The 23,016-nt window shown below is 49.0% G+C and overlaps 6 protein-coding genes across 6 annotated transcripts; 2 read left to right on the forward strand and 4 right to left on the reverse strand.

Annotated features, from left to right (window-relative positions):
• The first annotated feature begins 3,448 nt into the window (after nt 1–3,448).
• F4812DRAFT_438049 (uncharacterized protein) lies at nt 3,449–6,224 on the forward strand. The gene is made up of 2 exons (XM_047934963.1): nt 3,449–3,991; nt 4,055–6,224. The coding sequence occupies exons 1-2, from the start codon at nt 3,886–3,888 to the stop codon at nt 5,587–5,589; spliced, it is 1,641 nt and encodes a 546-aa protein (XP_047788210.1). The 5' UTR covers nt 3,449–3,885; the 3' UTR covers nt 5,590–6,224.
• A 373-nt stretch (nt 6,225–6,597) lies between these two features.
• On the forward strand, nt 6,598–7,812 carry F4812DRAFT_461584 (Yip1-domain-containing protein; the record flags this gene model as incomplete). The annotated part of the gene is made up of 3 exons (XM_047937897.1): nt 6,598–6,670; nt 6,828–7,410; nt 7,563–7,812. The coding sequence occupies 3 exons, from the start codon at nt 6,598–6,600 to the stop codon at nt 7,810–7,812; spliced, it is 906 nt and encodes a 301-aa protein (XP_047788211.1).
• A 110-nt stretch (nt 7,813–7,922) lies between these two features.
• On the reverse strand, nt 7,923–10,020 carry F4812DRAFT_116211 (uncharacterized protein). The gene has a single exon (XM_047929406.1). The coding sequence runs from the start codon at nt 9,898–9,900 to the stop codon at nt 8,371–8,373; it is 1,530 nt and encodes a 509-aa protein (XP_047788212.1). The 5' UTR covers nt 9,901–10,020; the 3' UTR covers nt 7,923–8,370.
• A 240-nt stretch (nt 10,021–10,260) lies between these two features.
• On the reverse strand, nt 10,261–12,042 carry F4812DRAFT_438055 (ETC complex I subunit conserved region-domain-containing protein). The gene is made up of 3 exons (XM_047934964.1): nt 11,286–12,042; nt 11,060–11,164; nt 10,261–10,937 (listed from the first exon to the last, which is right to left on the reverse strand). The coding sequence occupies exons 1-3, from the start codon at nt 11,867–11,869 to the stop codon at nt 10,871–10,873; spliced, it is 756 nt and encodes a 251-aa protein (XP_047788213.1). The 5' UTR covers nt 11,870–12,042; the 3' UTR covers nt 10,261–10,870.
• Nucleotides 12,043–12,276: 234 nt separating this feature from the next.
• Nucleotides 12,277–14,477, reverse strand: F4812DRAFT_438056 (BAR domain-containing protein). The gene is made up of 7 exons (XM_047934965.1): nt 14,461–14,477; nt 14,153–14,405; nt 13,978–14,059; nt 13,799–13,881; nt 13,137–13,731; nt 12,948–13,079; nt 12,277–12,884 (listed from the first exon to the last, which is right to left on the reverse strand). Exons 2-7 carry the CDS (start codon nt 14,185–14,187, stop codon nt 12,849–12,851), a joined length of 963 nt encoding a protein of 320 aa, XP_047788214.1. The 5' UTR covers nt 14,188–14,405; nt 14,461–14,477; the 3' UTR covers nt 12,277–12,848.
• Nucleotides 14,478–14,951: 474 nt separating this feature from the next.
• On the reverse strand, nt 14,952–17,548 carry F4812DRAFT_452267 (glycosyltransferase family 2 protein; the record flags this gene model as incomplete). The annotated part of the gene is made up of 4 exons (XM_047936327.1): nt 14,952–15,650; nt 15,705–17,220; nt 17,275–17,441; nt 17,510–17,548. 4 exons carry the CDS (start codon nt 17,546–17,548, stop codon nt 14,952–14,954), a joined length of 2,421 nt encoding a protein of 806 aa, XP_047788215.1.
• Nucleotides 17,549–23,016: the final 5,468 nt, after the last annotated feature.

The raw sequence follows: 23,016 nt of genomic DNA on the forward strand, positions 1-23,016 counted from the left end.
GTACCTTACGTAGGCAGACTGACAACGTAGTTAAGTAGTATGCAATCGTGCCATCAAGGGGTACACTATGATAAAATCGTTCGCTCAAGAGAATGACTAGGCTGTATGGTCCAATCAGTGCTCGCCGATGACCGAAGCTGTTCAGGGCAGCTCAAAATCACAAACTCTGATGACAGCTCTTAATATCTTGACCCCTGTCAGGCTTATTTTAGTCTCCAACACCTATGGGGAAGTGTTCTAATCTTCTGAGATTTTAATATCCGTTAGTCAGGGCTATGCGCTACTGTTGCTGTGATCCCGTATGGAAGCTACAAGAGCCCAAGCCGTTATTATGTAATTAGGAATTCTAACAAAATCACCTTCTTCATCGGCATATAATAAACAACTCCTCAAGACTCAAGAGCTTGGTCTGCGACGGAGTCCGAGAACAATACCCACTTAGCACATATGTGGAGAGAGATACTATACCACAGTAGGACTTCAAGGGTCTTTAGCAACGCTTGATATCAATATCACCACGTGCGTCGCCGAGAAGTTGCCGAGGAGGCGAAACTAGAAGCTGTCCTCAGTCCCAGATTATAGTAAATCCTAGTAGCAGATCCCGAGGGACCTGGTTAACCCATCAGCCCATCCGGAATCGTTTAGGTTATAGGCTTCGGAAATAAACCCGGATTGACTTCTAGGTATCTAAGCTTGGCTAAAGCCGTACTAGAGTACCTCTCTCATACAGTTCATAACCAAAAAAAAACAAAAGACAACTCCCGCAACGTTGGTTCGGCCCTTGCAAGTTGCTAGGTGTACGTAACTCGAGGACGAGAAATGGTTATAAATTCAGTTAAACCCTTGCGGCGAACCTCCATCTCGCAAGCAATTCCCAAATTGTACGAATATCCCTGCTCGTTCTGATATCATTTATGACCTTGTGCGGAATTATATGTTCTCGGTTTTAACAGTCAATTAAACGAGTTAAATAAAACAAATATTTAGTAACAATTGAGAATATTTATTTATAAGAAGAATATATACGAAGAGGTCTATTATTTTATCTTTACGCATTAAATAATAAGAAATAACTGACTTAAATGAATTATTTATGACGTGTGCGTGAGTAGTTCCGTCATGCGGAACGAGTGCCGAAGGGAGTATAGGCCCAGAATCGGCCTAAAATTTTAAACGCGTTCTATGTGCATGATGTACCTACCTGTCAGCACGCATAGGGATTATTAGTACAATTAAAGATATACCTAGCTCTTGGCACCTTAGGTACACCCACATTACTACTTCATACAAGTATCGTATGTACATGATCCGTAACAATTACTGCGATGTTTTAGTTGCTTTGTTTTTTCGTGGGTGTATTGTCGATCCCCTAACGCAAACAAAATCCTAAGAGAAAAAAGTTCGGTTTTGCATGCGTGCTAATGGGGAAAATAAGGTTAAAATAAAAAACACTGGCACCAATGGGAGTAATACGTAACAGCATACCTGGTACGAGTACACCACCTCTAGGTAGTACCTGTATGGTCTTAAGCAATTTGGACGCCCCCCCCCCGCAGCAGCAGGTTGTATAGTACAGAATAGTCCAGTAATATGGTACGATTATAAGATGCCTTGGGCTTGTCTGGGCAGAAAGTATGCGATAGAATGGCTGCGGACATTTTTGTCAGAGCCTAGACTCTGATATAATAACTGTTAGGCTGGTTTCTCCCAGGGGTTCGCTCGCGAGTCTACCATAGGTAGTAGTCGTGAGGGACCCTTGCGAATAAACTGGGCACCATGGGAAAGTTTGGACGGAACGTACGGGTGCGAAACAAGCGGGAAGTTGGGCATCTGCAACATACATAGGTAGTACATATGGAAATACATGGGGTTTACTTATGGGAATCAGACGTATAGGTAATTCCTACCCAGTACCTAAGTTAGGTAAAATAAACGCCAGTACCTAAGATGTAGTAAATGCAGTAGATGCAGTAGGATGCAGTAAAATCCAGGTAAATATACTACATGTAGCCAGGTAAAAGGGAAGGTGCACATGCATATTGACCTACCTGATATCTGGGATGTAGGGAAGTACCAGGATACGTATACTTTAGGTAGGTAGGAGGTATTGCACAATTTACTTTTAGAGACATGTACAATAGGTATCTCTAGGGGTATAAACGCGGCTAGAGAATGCCGTTACGCTACCTGCATTGCCGAGCCTTAACTCACTCAACTCGCTCAACTCACATATAAGGACTAAAGTATACATTAGCGAAACAGGTACCTAGCTACCTAACCTTACCTTAGAACCTGCCTTATATTTGACTCCCCCTGCTTTGCCGGTAGCATTGACAAATGGGATTGCGTCCTGCAAAACTGGCGTAAGAGCCTTAAAGACAACACAGCAACCTCTTCGAATTCAACCCGATATGCTTTGACGCCGGACTTACAACACCTTTTATTTTTTTTTATTTTTTTATTTTTTTTTTACTACTTTGCCCTGCTTCGATCCATTAATAATAACGGCTGATCAAACAAAAAACGGTATAATCTCTTCGGTATCCCTTAGGTCACTATAGGTACATACCTACCTGTACGAACCGTTCCCCTTCATCGATCCATTTTCCCATTTTCACTCTCTACCTCTCAAGCTACTTCGCGAACTAGCTTCGCAAGCTCAAGCCCCCGAGAAGAACGGGACCTATTATTATATTAGACCTGGACTTATTATCCCCGCTACCCGTCACCCGAAACCCGAACTCCGTCAAAAATTCAAACACGCCAAAACGACTTATGCAATCTCTTATTTAGCTCCCCGCCAGGCCTACGCTATATTATATATGACGAGCTGGTGGCTCTGGATGTCCCCTCTGGTTATTGCTACTTGCCCCGTTCCCCGCAATCGGTACACTTCCCCAGTGGCTACCATCGCTCTCCTCTCTTGCAGAGAGCATATGTCGGTCCTTGCTCGCCACTGCACCGAGCCGAGAGACTAAAGGTCGTTGTGACACCACAAGCAACGTCCCTCTTAGCTGGCAACTTGCTGTGACGTGCGTAGAAGACATTTGACGGCTTCTCACCACACCGTCTTCCGCACGAGACGACCGCCTTAATCTCGCCATTCTTTTCCCCTGGACATTACACGAAACCTGTTCTAGGGCCAGTTTGTATGACTTGCCCACCTATCCGACGGTGACAGCGGGATCTTGGTCATACAATACTCGGCTATCCAGAGACACCTCGTTGGCTCGTCCACCTGGGCCTTTCCGTAACCGTCCTGAACAGCCGACTACTAATTCAGTCGCGGAGCACGAATTTCGGAACTTGCCATCCCATCAGACTCGCTTCTGGAGCTTTGTTGGGACACGACGTCCTGCCCGTCCCCGGGTTTTTGTTGGAGCCCTCCGAAACAAGCATTTAGTTGGTGTTGGTTGACTGTTTTTTTTTTTTTTTTTTTTTTTTTTTTGTTTCCTTAAAAAAAAAAAAGCCTTGGCTTATGGGTCGAAGTTGGAATTCTTTTTCGTTGAACAGCAGTAGCATCCTCTCAAAAGTGGACATCGAATCAAATGGAGCAGACTTTTATGACTATCCACAGTTAGTACCCCTGATGCTTCGGGCATGACGAAGTCACGATCTTCCCAGGCAACACGCTCCACCTTGCGCCATTCACACCCAGCTAGCTAAATCGCGACTAATCATTAATGCTCTACAGACCTGTCGCCCGACGCCAACATACTTTTTGTCTCCGAGTCCATCGTCGATATTCTAGGGTACTATCCGCAAGATGTACAAGGCAAATCATGCTTCGATTACTTTCACCCGGAGGAGGTCCCGTTTGCACGCTCCGTACATAGCAGGGGCGTTCTTCTCGACAAAGCTGCAGTTTTACACTATGCCCGAATTATGTCGAGTAACGGCCAATGGGTAAGCTGCGAGTGTTGCTTTACGATAGTTCACGATGTTCTGGTGGCTTGCACGAGTATCTATAGACGTGGTGAAAGAAGTAAGAGTACGTTCCAGATGCCTTATCACGTCGTAGATTAAACCGTGCTAGCTACTGACGGTCATCCAGGACGGGCCATAGAAGCACCCCAGATCCGGCGAATATTCTCATCTTCACCGAGAGATCCTCGGTATCATATGCTCGAGCACTTATCGCCTAAATTTAAGATGCAGCCCATGGAGAGGGAGCCACGTGCTGCTCTCATACTGAACAGATTTACCAGGACTTTATCGGTGATGTTCGCGACTAATGCAGTCTCTTCCATACTCGGCGTGAGACCGGATCAGATCAAGGACAAAAGTTTCTACGAATGCATCGCAGAGAACTGCCTTGCAGATGCTATCAAGTGCTTAGAAAGCGCCAAGGCCAACGACTCCATCGCTTACCTCCGGTTTTGGTATCGAGATCCTCGAAGGGAGGAGGATTTTGAAGATGACGATGATGAAGATGACGAGGAAGAAGAAGACGAAGAAATAGAAGATGAGCAAGATGGCGAATTATCCAAGGGCGACGACGAGAAGTTGAATGGTTGCATCCATGCTGAAAACGCTATGGATGTTGACGAGGACGAAAGTTTCGGCATCAAGATAAAGACCGAAACTAGTACGAGTCCGGAGTTCTCCAAAGCCGCCCTTTTCGCTGAAGGCGAACCCGATGCCTCTTCTGGAATATATCAAACACCAGTAGATGCTTGCCGCCAGGTTCCGACACGGGCGCGGCGGACTAACGGGCGGCGGAGAAGGAACCGGAACCCAATTCCCACATTTGAGCTGGAGGCTGTCGTGTCGTGCACCTCGGACGGTCTAGTTGTCGTGCTGAGAAGAGCCCGGCCGCCAATTCCTTCCCTCCATCCGCCTTTGCTTCCCATAAATTTCGAGAATGGCCTCTTTGCCGCACCGTGGAGCGAGCAACCAATTCGGCCTTATTACCCTCCAGAACATTTCTGCACATTCCGGCCGCCCCTTCTCCCGCAATACATGCCTCTACGGGAACATATTAAAGCGGCAGGTGGGCCACCGGTTGAACAGCTGATGAAGTCGATCCGGGACGTGGCTGTATTTGCGTGGGCGCTTGTAGGCATAAACGGTAATTATGCAGCATACGGGCGTGGAGTGCCGAGGGAGAGTTCGCAACCGCACGACGAATCACCAACGTCGGATTCCAAAGCGCCCATGCCATCGCACGTCAGGTTTGAGCCGCAGCCATGCCAAAATTGGGGAGGCTGTTCCCAGTCGGAGGGTCGTCCAATGGAAGCGAATATGCTCTTGGACGGAGGTTACGTGTCTGGCTTTAATGCCGAGGTGTCACAGGGAGGTTACGGTGCTACGTCAACAGAGTGTAGCAACAGAAGTCCTGGTTACTCAAGCCTACCGGCGTGGCCGCGCGCAAGGCCGTACACGCCTGCGCTCGAATCCTGGCATCCATACGCACAGACGCAACATCCACCTCAACTCCCATCATCCGGATTCAGTCCGCATGCAGCAGAACCGTGGATAGAAGCTTCGGCTTCGTATGCTAGACAGCATGCGAGTCATCAAGCAATACCGACGCAGGTACATGGATTTAGAGATAATCCAGGGAGCTACGAGAACATGTGGTCATAGGATTGGAAACGCAAAGCATTGAATTTTTTTAAACTTTTTTTGGGGTGACCTTTGTGTATTAATGAAGCATGGTCACCATTGGTAGGGATCTGATTATTCGGCCTCGCTTAGGCGTTCTGGGGGATCATGGAGCATGAGGCAATGCGGGAGGGCACCTTTAATGGCTATCTTATTATGCGAGACTTGGTTTATACGACGGATGGTATTTTTACATAGAAGGCACCTCTGAGGGAGATATCACAAGGGGGGTGGCTTTACGAATTGTCATGGTGAAGATCCGATGTTGAAGGGCAGGATAAGATCTAAAGTATGGATATCCAGGCTCTGGGAAAGCGGACAACACAATACAACAGGCGCTGAAAAAAAAAAAAGAGATACCCGCGCTGGATGAATATGTTGTTGCATATAATTGGCAAAGGACAATGCAATACTTGAGATTGACTAGATTAGGTATTGACTTGAGGTTAACTTGACATACCCGATTTGAGTTGCGTATGTGACTTTCCTACGGCTCGATAATTCGGTCAGAGTGATTTTTATTCGCGTAAATAAATAGGGTAGGTAAGAGTGCAGCAGTGGCACATTGAGTGAAACAAAGTCGAAGCATGGAACTTTGTAAGTCAATGTTTGGAAAGTTGTGTTTGTGTGGTAGGTATAAAGTACTATGTATCGGTACGATATACATGTAATGCACGTGTGAGCTTGGACCACTTTTGTATTGTACAATACCTGTCTAAGCCAACCTGGACTTAGAATTGACACGGTGGTACCTGAAAGCTCCAGCAGGAATCAACTACCTTAACTAACTCAACTACATGTAATAATACGACTTTAATCGGAGGAAGAGTAAAGAGTAGTGGATATTCAGACAGAAAGAGAGAGAGAGAGAAGAGAGAGAGAGAAGAGAGAGAGAGAAGAGAGAGAAATAGTAGTTTCTGCCGTATCATCAAGCAAGCCACCGAGAACAAGCACAAGAACGAGCACGAGCACGAGCACGTACCGCCCAAAATGGCATCGGCCAGCCACCACCACTATGATAATCCTGAGATCGAAGACGACGACTTGATCGACCCCGATGATGGTGAGTTATATATGTACCTACCTCCTATATATTCCTAGTTATATATTCCTATATATATACCATGCTGCAAGGAGCAGAAAGCACCATGGAAACATGGTCTTATACTGCTACCTAGATTGCTATATCGTGCTGTCATGTTAATACTGACGCAATCCAGCGGACCTCAACGACTTCGACGACCCTCTCTCGCACGCACAATCGCAGCGCGAGCCTCTCACAGGCAACATCGCCTCCTCGTCCTTGTCCTCCTCTCGACCTTTAAACCAAAACTTCCTGACGTCGCGGATCCCGGGCGAGGACCGCCGGGCGCCGCAGAACACGATCGACGAGTCGGTGTGGGACACGCTGCGGCGCGACCTGCTCGCCGTGTGGTCCAAGATGCGCGAGGTGCTGTGGCCGCGGTACCTGTTCGGCGGCACCATGTTCGAGAGCGCCGACGGCCTGCGCGGCGCCTACGCCAACCTGCGCGGGGCCGGGCTCGCGGGCGCGCGCGACGAGCTCACCAGCTTGGCCGGCCGCGTCATGGACCCCGAGAGCCTGCTCAACCAGAATAACATGAGCCCCGGCCTGCGCGACTGGGACCTCTGGGGCCCGCTCATCTTTTGCCTGCTGCTGTCCGCCCTGCTGAGCTACTGCTCCGCCGAGGGCCAGAAGGATGTCGTGTTCAGCGGGGTTTTTGCCATCGTGTGGATTGGCGAGGCGGTGGTTACGCTGCAGATTAAGTTGTTGGGTGGGAATATGTGAGTTTTCTTTTTCTTCCCTTCTCCTGCCCTTGCCTTGCCTACCCTCCACTCTGTCTTCAGGCTTGGCTTCGCAGTTGAGTTAAAAGAGCTGTATGGAATGATGGATGAATGGATGGATGGGTGGAATGTGTGCTAACAGACTACGATAGCTCGTTCGCGCAAAGCGTTTGTATCATCGGATACACGCTGTTCCCGCTGGTCCTCGCGTCTCTCATGTCCGCCCTCGGCCTACCCACGATCCCACGAATCCCCGTCTACCTCGTGCTGGTGGCCTGGTCGCTAGCCGCGGGCGTTAGCATCCTAGGCGGAAGCGGTGTCGTCAAAAACCGCGTTGGAATAGCCGTTTACCCCCTATTCGTGTTCTACCTCGGACTGGGATGCCTATGTTTCATCAGCTAGATGCCGTGCGTGTAGTAGGTAGGCAGAAATGAGGTTGATCAGCTAAGGGGAGTCGAGTCGAGTCGATCAGAGTGTGATGTGGACTTGCATTGGTTGGCGCGCGGTTATCTTACAACAATTATATGCTTAGGAGGTACCTAGGTAGGTAGGTAACTACTTTTTTTTTCTGTTTCTCTCTTCGGGTGCCGCGCTTGCTTCTTTGTACTCTAGGTCTCGTTGTATGATCAAAATGAACTGACTTGGTTAATGCCGTTTATCGTGAGCTAAGCCATTTGCTCTAAGACTCTCCCTGTAATGAATAGATTGGGTCTACTCATGCTTGAGATGTCGTAGGGAGTCTGGCAAAGTAGATCGAGGTACTGCTTTGGGTAATGTGCGGGATGTAATTGCGATCCTATCGGAACCCCCTTTCTATATGTGCTAGATAGATAATCGATGACAATGGGGTATAAATCCGTAACCTAGTACGTATTTGTGTTGTTCATGTAAATAATGGTTCATATTGTTCGGGGTATCTGCACATAAGAGACAATAGGTAACAACCACATACCACTACCACTACCACTCATCATCGCCCCTCTCATCCATCTCGTCATCCTCGTCCTCATCCACAAACTTCCTTACCCAACTATCCGCACCCCCTTCTCCTTCCGCCTCTCCCCCTCGTCCACCATCTAGTAATTTCCGAAACAGCGCTCGAGCCCTATCTCGCTCGTCCCTCCTCCTCGCCAGCGCGGCGTGCTCTTCCGCCGTCTCCGCACGCATCCGCAGCTCGTCCTCGCCGTTTTTCTTACTCTTGCCGCCCTTTTTCTTTTTCTTGGAAATACGCCTGCTGCTACTACTACCACTACTACCATCCGTGTTGTTATTGTCGTTATCGTTGTCGTCGTCGTCTATAAGCCGCGCCGGCAGACACAAATCCCCCACGTACAGCGCCAGGTGCGCCCGCAGCCGTAGCAGTCCGCCGTGCGCCCCGTACGGCGCGTTCTCCATCACCTGGTCCATATGCCGGGCGACGGCCTCGGCGGCCGCGAGCGCGCGCGCGCGTATCTCCTCGCGGGCCGCGCGAATTTCCTCCTCCCCGCGTCGCTCGCGGCCCTGCTCCTCCTCCTCTCCCCCCCTGCGCGTCGCGAATGCCTCCTCGTCCAAATACGCCATGTCCGCATCGACTCCGTACGCGAAGCCGTATTCCTGTTCCTGTTCTTGCTGCTCTTGTTGTAGTTGTTGTAGTTGTTTCTCGAGCCTGAACTCCGCGGCCCGCCGCTCCGCGTCCACGTTGTACACCTCGACGCCGAACAGCGCCGGCCAGAAGTCCAGCGCGCTCGTCAGGTGCGGCCGGTGCGCGTCGTGCGGGTGCTGCTGGACGAGCGTCTCCAAGTACGTCTTGACCTTTTCTACGTTGGCCGCCGAGCCCCACCGGCGAAACCCAAACCCAAACCCAAACTCCTGCCCCTCTTGCTCTGGATTTTGCTCCTGTTCGTGTTCGTGTTGCTGTTCCCCCTCCCGCATTAGGATCTCCGACCCGATAGCCCACAGCCCCGCCTGCCGGATATCCACGTCCCGGGTGCGCACGAGGAGCCCGAAGGCACGCTTCGCGCGCGCCAAGTCCCCCTCGGCCAGGCAGCGGTGCAGGATAGTCGTCAGCGTGGCGAGGTGCTGCAAGCGTTCCGAGAGCTGCTGCGCCGAGGCAGTGGCGTCCGTTTTGAGCGCCGTGGAGATCATCTCCGCGGCGCTTCTTCCCCCGTCGTGTGTATCTTTGCCCGCGCCGCGTCTCCCGCGGCTCGCGCTGCCGCCCTCCGGCCGGAGCGGCTTGTGCGGAAACAACGGGTTCGCCTTCGACGGGATCTCGTCCGCGGGCGACAGCCCGGCGACGGCGAATTGCCGCAGGGTGTCGGGGCCGTGGCTGAGGGGGTTGATGGAGTCCGAGGGGAGGCGCGAGGACGAGGGCGTGCCCCAGTCGGATCCGATCCATATCTCCTCCCCCTCCTCCTCTTCGTTGCCGTGGGTATCGTCTGTTTTCTTGCGCTTGTTTAGGCGATGGTGCGCGCCGAGGCGATATCCCGGCACCGGGAGAGCGAACGGTCCCATCGTGCTTTCTTTTTTTTTTTTTTTTTTTTTTCCTTCTTTTTACTTTGACTTGATGTAAAGTTTAAAGATGTGCAATTCGTGAGTTCTTGTAAGTTAGCTCTAATATTTCTGAGCTTTTGCGCCACCACCGTTTGCGGGCCGAGCCGCTCTTGCATTAGCGCCTGTTGTCCTCAATCATCACCATCGGCGGCGTCTTTGATAGATAGGTATGTATTGCTCTTTTTTGTAACACTATTTTGAATTGTCAAGCGTTGTTTTACGAACTTTGGAAGGATTGTGGGCTAGTTGGTAGTGGTTGATATATCTTTTTCGAAAAGCTAAAAAAATGTAAGTCATAACTTTGGTCGGTACATCATCCCTATCCGTACACCGTGCGTAGACAAACAAACTATCAGGTCTCAGGAATGCTCAGGTGAAGGATGTAGTAGCATAACATTTTAACCGCAGAGTTATTTCGAGTCGATGAGTAGCAGAGCAATGAAATCTAACCTACGTTGCCTAAAGAGTATCCATCATAGGAAATTCAATTATCTAAACCTCGCTATACCAAAAGCATCCCGTAACCACCATTGATATAGCAGGCAAAGGAATACCGACTCCTTAATAGCATTATGCTTTACTGACTAGTATGGTGTATTGACGACAATGTATTATAGAGAACAGGGGCTTTCCATTTATCAGGTATCCAGATCTAACGAGAGAATACTCAACTAAGGGTAGTAGACACGGCACGGCAGACCCTTTCGCAATCACAACTTTTACGATCCCACAAAACATTAAGTAATAATGGCAATAGTTGACAACGAATTCATGCGACAGTAGCATTAGAGACGTCCTAAGCGCAGACCACCTTCTTGTATGTGTATGCTTTTTATCTACTGTACACCTGCTTCACGATTCCTCCAGAAGCAGATCCACGGAAAACCCCCTCCCTCAAGTGTAGGGCAAAAATTCGGAGAAGCAGACTCATTTATTGCGCATTCCGTTCGAAGTAAGTCCATTGGCCCTCGGCGGGCTTCTCTTCTAGCTCCTCCCATCTGTCGTTCCTCGTTAGTTATACTTCCATTCTCTTGCCAGTTAAATTAGGGAGGAAAAGAGGAAAACAAAACAAAAAAAAAAGAAAAGAGAGATGGACGAAGAAGGACGAAGAAGGACTTACACCTTGTGTTCTTTCATGATATCCACCAATCTCAGCTCGTTCTCGGCAACTCGCACCACCTCTTCAATCAGGCCTCCTCCGATCTTGCTCTCGATCTCCTCGATCCTAATAATTCCCCAATCGTTAGTAAATCCCGAACCTCCCCTTCACAGTGCACGCGTGCATGCATGTATTTACAACAAGTAATAAAATAAAATGACAGGGCGGGACATCATATCAAACTCACTGATCAGCAGTCAACTGCGGCTCCGGCTCCCACTGGACCTTAGTATCGGGCCCGTCGGTCGGCTCCTTATTGAACAGGGCCTCGTGCGCGCGCCTCTCCTCCTCGCCCCTTAGCCCCTCGCTGCCGGGGCCCTCGTCCCGCTCCCCGTCCCACTCGAGGTACCGCTCGTCCTGCGGCGGCGGCGCCGACCGGTGCACGAACAGCTTCCCGCCCGACGCCACCTGCAGCGCGAGCGAGCCCTCGGCGGGCGAACCCGACCCGACGGTCGACACCCGGAAGCGCGCCGGGTTCTGCTCGGCGATCTGGCGCGCGCGCGCCGCCCACTCCTCGTATCCGGGCGGCTGCGCCGCTTCGACCACGGACAGCCGGTGCTTGGTCAGCGCCTCGACGGACTGCCGGTACAGCGAGGACTCGGGGAAGTCCTGCAGCTTCTCGAGCGTGCGCGTGTACAGGTACAGGAGGGTCGAGCGCGGCGAGCCGTGCGTTAGCAAGCCCGTGAGGCCCGTCGGCGCGCCGGGCTCGAGGTATCGGGCGGTGGTGGTGGTGGGCTTGACGGCCGCGAAGAGTCGGAGTGTCCGCCGCATCGTCTCGTCTCGTCGGGTTGTGTTGTGTCGTGCGTAGTATATAGGTACTAGGTAGCCAACCTAGCTTTTCGCCTTTTTCGACGGGATGGGAGGAAGGCGTAAAAGCAAAGGCGAAGTTCGGCCTCCAATTAGTGAAATTCGGGGTGAGAGGTTTACAAGGTTTACAAGGTTTACAACAATTGAAGCTCCAAAACGTCAGAGCTTCCGCGGTCACATGATATCGTCCAATGAGATCTATCGAATTATTAAGTTATTAAGACACCTGGATATGCTTTTATCCAATACATAGTATGTACATATTACCCCGCATTTTCTACCCCACTATCATCACCGCCAGACTCCTACCCAGGCTGCTAGGTACCTAAGGCTCTAGGTAGGAGGTAGGTATTGTATCCCGTACAATGCAAAAGTCAACTCCCAAAAACAAAGAAATTCATATGGGTATCTCACAGATATTAGATGATGAGCACAATTTATACTATAGTAGCTTAACTCTTATAATTCCATTTCAATAACCTGTTCATCTTGAATTCATGTCTAACTATCTGAGCTCGAAAGTATTGGTGAATCCGTATAATGAAGTCTGATGGCAAAGCAGATTGACTCCTTTACTATTATATATCACACACAACATCAAAAAACGTCACATGTTTGAACTTCAAACTTGCAAAAATCGCATCGATTGATCCATCTCCCCAAACGGAAGCAGAACGTGAAGCATCGAGAAATTCCGCTAGGGGAATCCCTTTCCATCGCCCCATTGATTGGTCTATATCACACTTGCTCAAACACGCAATCATGTAGAATCAAGCAGGCGAAAAAAAGAGGTGAAAAAGAAATATAATCCTAACAGATCTGCCACCGTCCCCATAGCCTAGTATAGCCCGGCCCCCTCCCCCATCCGGGTTTTTTTCTTGCAAAACCTTAACAGCAGACCTTGTTCCGTCGTAATGTGCGAGTTTTCGCGGGTATCAATCATCTACGAAGCGCTCTCGCGGCTCTTGCGGTAGTTGGCCTAAAATGACGTGTTAGCCCTTCCGTAAGGTAGATATTATCCAGGGTAATCTCCTCAACGAACCTCCTGCTCGACCTGTAGACCCTCAATGACAGGGGCGAGCTCGCTCAAGATCTCGGTAGCCTTCTTGTGGTACTCGAGCTGGGCGGCGATGAGCTCGGCAAGGTTACGAAGAGGCTCGGGAGTATCCAGAACCTGAGAATGCAAATTAGCTTAGAACTCATAATAATAACACCTTGAGAATCAACTCACATTCTTCATCACGCTCACAGCCTCCTCAGTCTGAGTAACAAACTCGTCCTCGGCCTTCTCAATCTCCTCCTGGGCCTCGGCACTCAGCTCCTCGGTGTGGTGATCCTCACGCGGCTGCTGGCCAATCTTCCAGGTAGTACCCTTAGCGCGGGCCTTGACCGAGTCGAGGGTCAAGCGCGCCTTCTCGACATTCTTGCGCGCGCGCGTCGCGAACATCAGGTTGGTGTTCAGAGTCGTGTTCCAGCCGGCGAGGTAATGGCTCTGGATCTGGGCGTCCTGAGCGAGGCGGGCCTCGCCCAGTCGCTCGCTGGCTAGCGCATACTTCTCGAGCGCGGTCGCGAGGGGATCTTCGCCGGCGCCGGTGTGTTGCTGGTGAAGAAGCTGAGAGCTCGCTAAGCTGGCTCGGGCGATGGCGTGCGAGAAAGTCTTGGGCTGGGGCTTTGCGGTGGGGGGTGCGGTCAATGCAGCCTGGGCTTCGGCGGGGGTGGTGGCAGCGGAGAGAAGCTGGACCTTCTCGCTAACGGTGCGGCCGAGGTCCGAGAAACTCTCTTTAATATTGTTAGGGTAGTCGTAAGCTTCGTGAGAGTATTGCGAGCTATAATAAGATCCAAGGACGTCAGCTATAGATATTTGGCGCATAGAAAGGATAGGTATACACCTACGTCACTGCAAGCATCTTCTGATGGACCTGTTTTAAAGCATCCACTCGCTTTTCGAGGTCGATATAATCGGGGGGTAGTTGAGTCTATTAGACAAGCCAGTGTTAACCGCATTCGCCCAAACACACACACACACACATCCTCTCTCTCCCCGCCCACATGAGCATTTATTATAAACGTACCTTATCTTCGGCCTGGCCAAGTTGCTCCTTGGTGTACTGAAAAGTACGAGAGGCGAAGGGGGTAATCTGTGAGCCAATAGAGCTAGGATGATATCAGCATCTACCGCTAGCCCGTACAATGCAGATAACCTTCGTGACGATATGCGGTGTTGGATGTGTTGGGTGCGTAACATACCTCAAGCTACTACCAATAGCCTTGAAATTTTCCATTTTAGCGGTAGAAGGGCGTGAAGATGGTACTACAGAAGATTTCGTTTATGTTATTCGCTAGAGGTCCGGATGGTAAAAAATCAACAGAATTAAGGGTGTTGTAAAAAAAGTTGTAAGTTGGACGTTTTCGACTTGCAAAGACGCAACCTTCAAGTTTCGGCGTAATCAACTGCCTAATTATGTCTACTACTTGCCTTTGGTCAGGGGCACCGGTACCACTTGCACTGCTGTCAGCTGGCGGCAGTCACGCTAACAGGTAAGTACCCTACGTACCTGTTTCTAGGTCTTCCCTGACACGTGAGTGTTCTGCCTCCACCCTTACTATGTACAATACATGCGAAACATGTGCTAATCTTCAGGGACCGGCTGTGACGCAGCTGTCATGCACTTGAGCCCCTCTCTCACTACGACTTACATAACTCGTATACAAATTTCAAGCTTCATTACACAACTTCAATTTAGGTACCTTATATTGTAGCAGCTAGGTTGCTTAATCTACGACATCATCTTCGTCTCGAAGCAAAGCAGGCGAGAATAGATATGTAAAACTTGTTTCCAACGTAAATTAAACAAAAAAAAAGGCGTAACGAGGTAACCTTCACCTCTGGTATCGAGTTATAAGTTAATGCAGTATTTTCTCTCTCTCCCGACCGAAACGCCGTCTATTATGAAAGTTCCAAAAACTTGCCACCAACTATGCAACCCGCCCTGCTGAGGCCTTGCTTCTAAATGAGCTAACTTATAATTTTGAGAAGATTTTTTTCCTATTTTCCTCCGCCGGGTCTCCTTGACTTACTGCGCCCGGAGACGGGCCTGTCTTCCTCAACCTCCTCCTCACCAGCCCCGGGCCCGGGCCCGTGCGTTGTCGTTGTTGTTCTTGTTATTGGGCTATTTCTCCCGAGAGGGCTCCCCCCGTTCCTATTGCGCCGTTGATGATGCGCTTCGGATACACCGAGGTCCTGAGCCGAGACCCGTGACGGATCTTGGACCGCTAATAGAGACGAGAAAGGTCCCGGCGAAGTTGCGCGAGATGAAGACGAATCTGGGATGCTATCCTCGTCTCTGTAGCGTTCTGTGTGGCTCACCTCTGCGACCTTCACGTCCCAACCCCCCTTTTCCAGTTCTACATCGGAGAATTCGTACACTTGACCCGGCGGAGGGATAGCATACTTCTTTGAATTCTCCACGAACTGGGTATACTGGCTGGCCTGTGCCATCTGGTACTTCTTTCGATCTTCTTCTCCCATAATACTCTCCACCCTCCGTGGTAAGTATATGGAATTGTTCCCGGTAGTCAAAAAACTGTCTACCGAATCGCGATCGCGAAGAACATAGCGCGACCCAGAAGCCCCTGGGGCGTTGGAGCTGCTTGTTGATTCCTCCGGATACGCGTAAAATCCGTTTGCCTTCTTCTCGGGGGCTGCAAATTTGCCCTCGACCTTCTCCGGAGGTAGCACATTGCTCTTAGATCTTTGGATCGTTGCAGTCGCTTTCCCTTTGCTCTTTTGCCGTTGCACTTCGGCTGCCGGTATGAATGTCTCCGGAACGACGTTGAGTTCGTCTCCCGTCTGCTCGGCCTGCTCGACAGCTTGCTGCACCGTCGTATTAGCACCTGCAGTGGCAGCGTCCGCACGAGGTCCGCCCCACGTCCTTTGACCAGCAGTAAATATGCCGTAAACCATGTAATACCAGTTGAAAAATGGATTAAGGATGAACATTATCGGGTAGAGCCAGATCTTGAATCGCTTTAGCTTGAACCCGAAATATATCATCATCAGCCAGTTCAGGCCAAGGGAAATAGCAATGAACCCGACGGGAAGCTGATCAATCCTCATAGTAGTCGTCATTAACGAAAGCATCATGACGAAGAAGAGCAAAGCCGTTGTTCGTATCGTATTCTGCATGAATCGTACGACGAGCAAGATTGGATACCGCTTCCAAAGACGCCAGTCGGTCAACATGCAAACCTCGTTCGTGATGAACCCAAGGAACCATCTTCGCCGTTGCTTAATCAGCGACCTGACTGTCTGCACTGCTTCTGTTTTACAAAATGCTGAAGTACACATCTGGATCTGGTACCGCTTCTTGGCCCCAATCATGAAAAGATGCGTAAGCCATCGATCTTCGCCCAAATGACTTTTCGCAAAATCGAACAAGTCTTCACACTGTTCAGCTTTGTCGGCAAAGTAGTACTTGGCCATTCTTCGAAACGCAGAAAATCGCAGCATAGTCAGGGCACCAGGTAAGCATGTGACCGATCCGCATCCCGACTCCACAGTCCTTTCAAACAGCTGACCGTGGATATATTCCATATCTTGCAGCAAGGTGATTACGCTATGCTTCCTCGTCGTTGAGGTTATAACACCCGTCATGGCCAACATGTCCCTGCTGTTCCCCGGACTCAATTCCATGTCGTATATGAAGTTTTGCAGACAGACCCTATCCAGCATGCAATCCGAGTCGATAAAGAGGATGAATAGGTTATCGTTCCGCTTGAGGTATTCTTTATAGACTTTGTCGATGAGTTTAAAGGTCGACTTTTGGCAGTGGCGCTTTCCACCATGAGGAAACCGTGAGACTGTAATTCGAGCGGATCGGTACGAGACGTCAATACTTTGCGGATATGACTCCAGCGTAAGAGGAACGCCAAGTTTTTCGATGGTGTTGAGATAAAGTTCGTCTTCCTGGTCTCCATCGAACGAGAGGAATACGTGGATGCATGAAGGGGGGTAGTCGCAATCTACGACGGAGTTGATAGCAGTGACGAGGACGTCGGGTTCCTCCTTGTAGCAAGGCATAACGATGACTACTTTTGGTGCAGAGACCTCATCCAGGACTTCTTTAATACGTTTCTTCCTCCCAAGCTGATGCGTAACAAGTTGATAAACGCAAAAGAGCCAAGGAACTGTTAATAATACTGCAAAAGTCCAAAAAGCGAACCACTGGAGGATATCAACCATATCCGGTGGCCAATATTGAGTAATCTGGCTAGGGAGCGGTAAAGTGACAATCATGATAGGCAAAAAGATACAACTGTCGTTGCTCTGTTAGCATTGGCCAGGAAGAGGGGGATCTATTGAAACATACCGGAGCCCGGTGAAGAAGAAAGCGATGATAATTGCTAGCACTCTAATCGTCCAATGCTCTGCTTTTTGAAAAACCTTGACAAGGCAGTATAGGAAAGCTGATAGCCATAGGAACCACTCAAGGATGGCCGCCAACATAACGACCCCCACAATCGCGGTGTAAATAATCTGAAAAATAGCTGTTAGTACACATCCTTGAGAGTCAACGATCTTTAACCAAATACATAGATTCTTACCTCGTGGACCGGCCATGTTGCCGTGATATCTCGAGCCATCGTAGAATCGGCCATGGCAGTAGTAGATCGGCCGTAGGCCGAGTGAAGAGAAAGGTGGGAGAATTTCGCAAAATAACCCGATTTAGTTTTCAAGTTCGGATAAGGGCTTGGGGTGTGGCTCGCTCCTCATGCGAGTATCGTCATGACTTATAAGAAAAAGCCCGATAGTGACAAGTTGCGGTTACACCAAAATATTTATTTACGGCTACCCGCAGCAAGATGCAAGGGGACCCTCGTTTTGAGCTGTGCGGGTTCTTAAAAACGAGGTCAGCTGCGTTTCTATTTCCCGTATCAGCTAGGGATGTGCTGTGATGATCTGGTTGAGCTATATGCACCTTGGACCTTGGGAAGAGGTGGCGGCGCCGAATATTTTTGGCTGAGAGATGGGCTGGCTAGGGATTGATCTCAACGAGCGAGGCGAGCGCCACGATAATCCGTAAATAATAGGGAAAGATTTTAGAATGTGTGACAGCAGAGCCTTCCTGTTTGCTCGCTATCTCCGGTGTCGTCTTTAAATCCCTAATTTCGCTATTTCTAAATCCGGAAACTTTGGTGTAGCAATGGGATCACTACACCGAGAAGGTTTCTGTTATGTATAAAAAGAAGTATTTTTACTATTGCTCCAAATTGAAGCTAGTTTATACAATAGGGGTTTGCGGATATAATGTGTAAGCCAACGAAGGATTGATGGTAAGTGAGTATGATCGCTATGCTCGGCGACGATACCGAGCAAGACAGCGCAGATACCAGGGCGTCGATGTAGTTTAAAAGGACGATGAATGCTCGTTGGGCATGAAGGATTGGTCTAGCTGGAACCACAAGGCCAATAAACTCTTATGTATATTAGTTGGATAATGGCGATGGCGATGGTCCGGATCTGGACCTAGATCTTGGCAAAATGATACAAGGGCTAGTGGTAAGGGCTGGTGGTAAGCAGGACCTGCAGGCGGACTGCATGTATGGGGACAGCAGGTATCCCTGGGTTCTGCGTGATCTGGATATTCTTGGACTCGCAGGGTAAACTAGTACCTAGGCCGGACTCGTAGGGTACAAGACGGAAGATGGCATCAGATGTCCCGGAGAACTCAAGCTAACCGAGAAGTCGTTGCGAGCGACAGCTAAGAAGCATAAACGGGACCAATGTGTGTGGAAAAGTCGATGATAAGCATCCGGATCATTGGATTCTGGGCTCTCTAAACCTAGCCAGATCGGACACTTCCATTTCAGGCCGCGTCGGCCGGAGTCGAAGAAGCACAAAAATGGTGATAGAAGACGTCTAGAAAGCTGAAGTGGTTACAGGGATATGGCAGTTTTGTCATTGATCCCATGAACGGTAGATGAAATTGCCTCGGGGGGGCATTTAGTGTACCTAGTTGGCGGTTATATGAGATTTTGCTAGGTATTTGCCGAAGTTGTATAAGTAGATTCTGAGATGAAGAAAGTCTCTTATAGAAATTTTAGATAAGGTTGAAGTAACCAGAGAGAATAGGAAACTACCTACGTAAGGACCTGGGTGATAAACCTTAAGGTCTGTCGACACTTGCCTCTGATGGTCGGATTAATATCATAGCACACACACTTACTAGATGATACGCCTGAGGCTATTGAAGGATGTAAGGTACACTTATACCTACATACGTAACCTACCTTAGGAGGTAGATATACATGTATTTAAGAGTGCCCCATAAAGTTATAGCTACGAAATCTAGATGAGAAGAGCGTAGAAGAGGGTAGAAAAAAAAAGGTAAGAAAAGAAAAACAACCATAAGGCGTAAAGTAAACTATCTCACGGAATATCCAATCAATATCGAAAACCTGACTGCGTGGCCTACCTAACAAACGAGTGGATTATAGACGGACTGGATCACTTTAGCCAGTAGCTCTCGGTAGTAGTCGTCGTACTTAGTGCTGGTCGGCCCAACATGGTGGCTGCATACCGGGCCATTTAGCAAAAAGATAATCAATATTTGCACCTTTTTTGCACCTTTTGATGCTTATTTGCCTCGGTTTCCCTCTCCCCACAATGCCGTTTATAGAACATAAGATAAGTTGGGCTGTATGTATGCAGTGTATATGCATGTATTGCCAGGCGAACCCAACATACTGTACGTAGGTAGTGTTGGTTGCATTCTGATTATCCGAATTGATGGGTTAGGGCGGATCCGTCAATATGGCACCTCAGTTGAATGATGGGTGACGTGATGACGGGTCGTACGGGGGTTGCACGGGATATCACGGAGTTGTATAATAATGTAAGTCGACAAACCACCAACTACCTATGCCGACTTTTTTTTTCTCGATAGCTGTTGCACGAAAAGCAAAGCGACAGCAGGTAAAAAGTACCAATGACCACATACCAGATGGATGTAGTAGGTACCTAGGTTATATGAGTACCTAGTAGTTGTATTAACGGTAGAAAGAAACGTTGGATCCCGGCACCAAAGGGATAAGTGTCAAAACGTCACGCGCGGCTCAAAATGGACACAGCGCAGCGCAGCGCAAAAGGTGCAGCTAAATAGACTTGCGAAAAAAAGGGGGGTGGGTGGGTCGTTCTAATGGGCGATCTAAGCGAAACTAGTAGTACATAGTATTCTTAAATGTTGTTTTCCCTCTGTAAGGGTTGGGAAAAGGTAGGAAGTTCGACCTGCCACGTTACTACCCCCCTCCTTCCCCCCGCCAGGTACGAGCGGAAAGTAAGCGCTGAAGGAGGGGCTAAATAGGACACTAAAGGACTAAAGGACCTAGGTAACCACCACACACCACACCTGCCTGTCTGCAAACCTGTCAAAAGCACGGCGTTCGGGGCTGCGGGGTGGATCCGAGATCTCCGATGTGATGATGATGTACAATGAACCTATCAATTTTATACCACCTACGAAGTTTGTATCTGCATAGAGCTACCTAGCTACACTGCTACACTGATACAGCACACTTGTCCAAAAAATACAACGTTGAATCACATTTCATACCTAACCTTCCACTCTTCCTCTTCGCATCCCATTGCCTAGATCTCTCGGAGGGTATTATCCAAGATCCATGCGCGCACACGTAAGCTGCAATATCCGTTCCACGAGAGCAATAAAATAATATTGCAGAGGGTAGCAGTCGCGAAAGGGGGCAGGGCCGGGGGGATGAGGTAGGGTTGAAGTGCAGTGAAAGTGAAGAAAAAAGAAATGAGAAAAAGGTTCTCGCCAATATAAAATTTTCTGGGGAGCATATGTCGGTATCTGAATGGTTAATTTACTAGGTATTCTATGTACTTCCAAAGGGCTGCGAGATCTCATCCCCACCCCTACAGGTGGTCTGGCAGTCAAGCACGGCTTTCCCAACCAAGCGACATCAACCGGTTTATCCGACATCCCGCTTCGATGATGATGATGATGGTCTACATAACATACATACATCGTAGTAGTAGTAGTAGTATAAATCCGTCGGCCCTGTTGTGAAATTGTCTAGCCAGCAGCGTGACTAACGAAAACTACCTACCAGTCGTAAGGCAACAGTGTAACCGAAGCTATTAAATGGAAGCATGTGCAGCAGCTATTTGCAATTCCATGTAGTCAAGCTCGTGCTCGCATTGTCCCGAGTGCCTGGACCCCCCTTTAGGCCGTGGAGAACAAAAATAATAATGCTTGGACACGGTCCTACAGTAGCTAGAAACAGCTGCCGGCCCTCGACGCTTTCCCATACCATATACAGCCATATTTCTTGTCCAGGGCCTGATGCCCGGATTTGCAAAATAGCCAAAAAGGGGGGGCGTGATTGGTGGGAATTAAACGACGAGGCTTGCCCGTTTTGCCTGATTCATGAGACCAAAAGAAGACGTCAAAACAATAGTTTAGAAAAGAAAAGAGAGAGAGAGAGAGAGAGAGAGAGAAAGAGAGAGAGAGAAAAGAAAAGGGGTGACGAGGACCAAGGCACTGTGATCAAATTTGCCAAGCAAAAACCTGCAGTAATAGAAAAAAAAGAGCCCAGCAGGAAAACTACTGGCCATACGATCCCCAGCCGAGCGCTGAGAACGCACTATCGGGTAAAGGTGGTGGTGGCGGACAGTGGAAAGAACCGTCAACAAACTCTCGATCCCGCCCTGGAATGATGTTTTTCTATGTCTTAGCTCCAATAATCCCGTACGAAAATCTGCACGATTTTGTTGGCCTGTCACTTTTTTTTTCTGCTCTGTTCTGTTTTTTCTGTTTTCTTCTGGTTTCCGACCTATCGATTTTTCAGCTGCAAGCTCCTCGTGCATCGCCAAGCCTCTCAATACGAGCCGCCGCGAAGAAGAGGAACCAGTCAGGAAAAAGTAGCTAATGCTGTGCAACCCTATAATGTGCATGTCAAAAGCCCCAGCGGCACGAAGAGCGGGATCGAAGAAAGCTCTGAGAGAAGAAAAAGGAAAAAAGAAAAAAAAAAGGAAACATACAAATGTCGCCATAGCTCTTCTCTCAACTTGACATGATGTTTACTGTGCAGTCCGTCTCAGGGGGATTAGCCCCCAACTGCCAGCGTGAGAACGATGACTTTATGGGCCTATGAGATTAGACCTCATTTCCACGATGAGATGCAAGTCATGCTAAGCGAGTTGAACATCGTATTCATAGTTCTAGGCACTGCTGTAGGTATTCTTGTATTGGGATTGATGGGTTATGATTCCTCACTTGGGGAATTTCATGAATTTGCACAAATAGTATAGCAAGAGCTACTTGTATAAAGCTCACCGTGGTATCTACACCGAGCTGTCATGCTAATTTTACGTGGAGGAACATTAGGTACATACATCACTTCTAGCATGCTACATATTTCAAGTCAGTGCAAAAATGAGTGACTTTAGCTATAAATCAGCATACATAGAACAAAAGGCAGCGCAGCGGCTAGCGCCATAGAGGCAATCTGCAAGTAGCGGTTCGTCAGTCTATCCGCGGGTTTGTTGTCCATCGTAAGATGACCCGCGGGACGAAGTCGGGCATCAGAACCTAATTGGTTCACGCCAAAAAAACGGCCCACCCGGGAACGGCCGGATGGCCAGCAAAGTATCAACAACTTCTCCGATCCTCTTTGTTGGCCTGCGTCCTCGAGCCCTCGAGCCCTCGGGCTATCTCTCCCCCCTTTATCGGGCTTTTGCCGCCAGCAACTCGGACGTGTGAACTTCAGTCACCATCGACGGGTTCGGGTTTGTCATGACGGGCTGCCTCGATTATGACACTAATATGGCCTGAGATGATGAGACTTCCCGCCTCAAGTTCTTTCGTCGAGGAATATACTATGCTTCCACCGAAGGTTGTGACTTCCGCATGAGACATGTGCATAACCAGGAGACGTCGAATCCCCATACCGCAACGCTCAAATGAGTAAGTGTATGATTCATTCGAATCGACTAAGGGCGAAAATCAAGTCCTAAATTTGTGATAATAGCCGTATTTGTCAGCTTCGATTCATACCAAAGGTAGGTATCTTGGGTACTTGGTAAGCCT

This window comes from Daldinia caldariorum (genome assembly GCF_022478825.1).
Source record: "Daldinia caldariorum strain CBS 122874 unplaced genomic scaffold F4812scaffold_14, whole genome shotgun sequence".
Lineage (NCBI taxonomy): Eukaryota > Fungi > Ascomycota > Sordariomycetes > Xylariales > Hypoxylaceae > Daldinia > Daldinia caldariorum.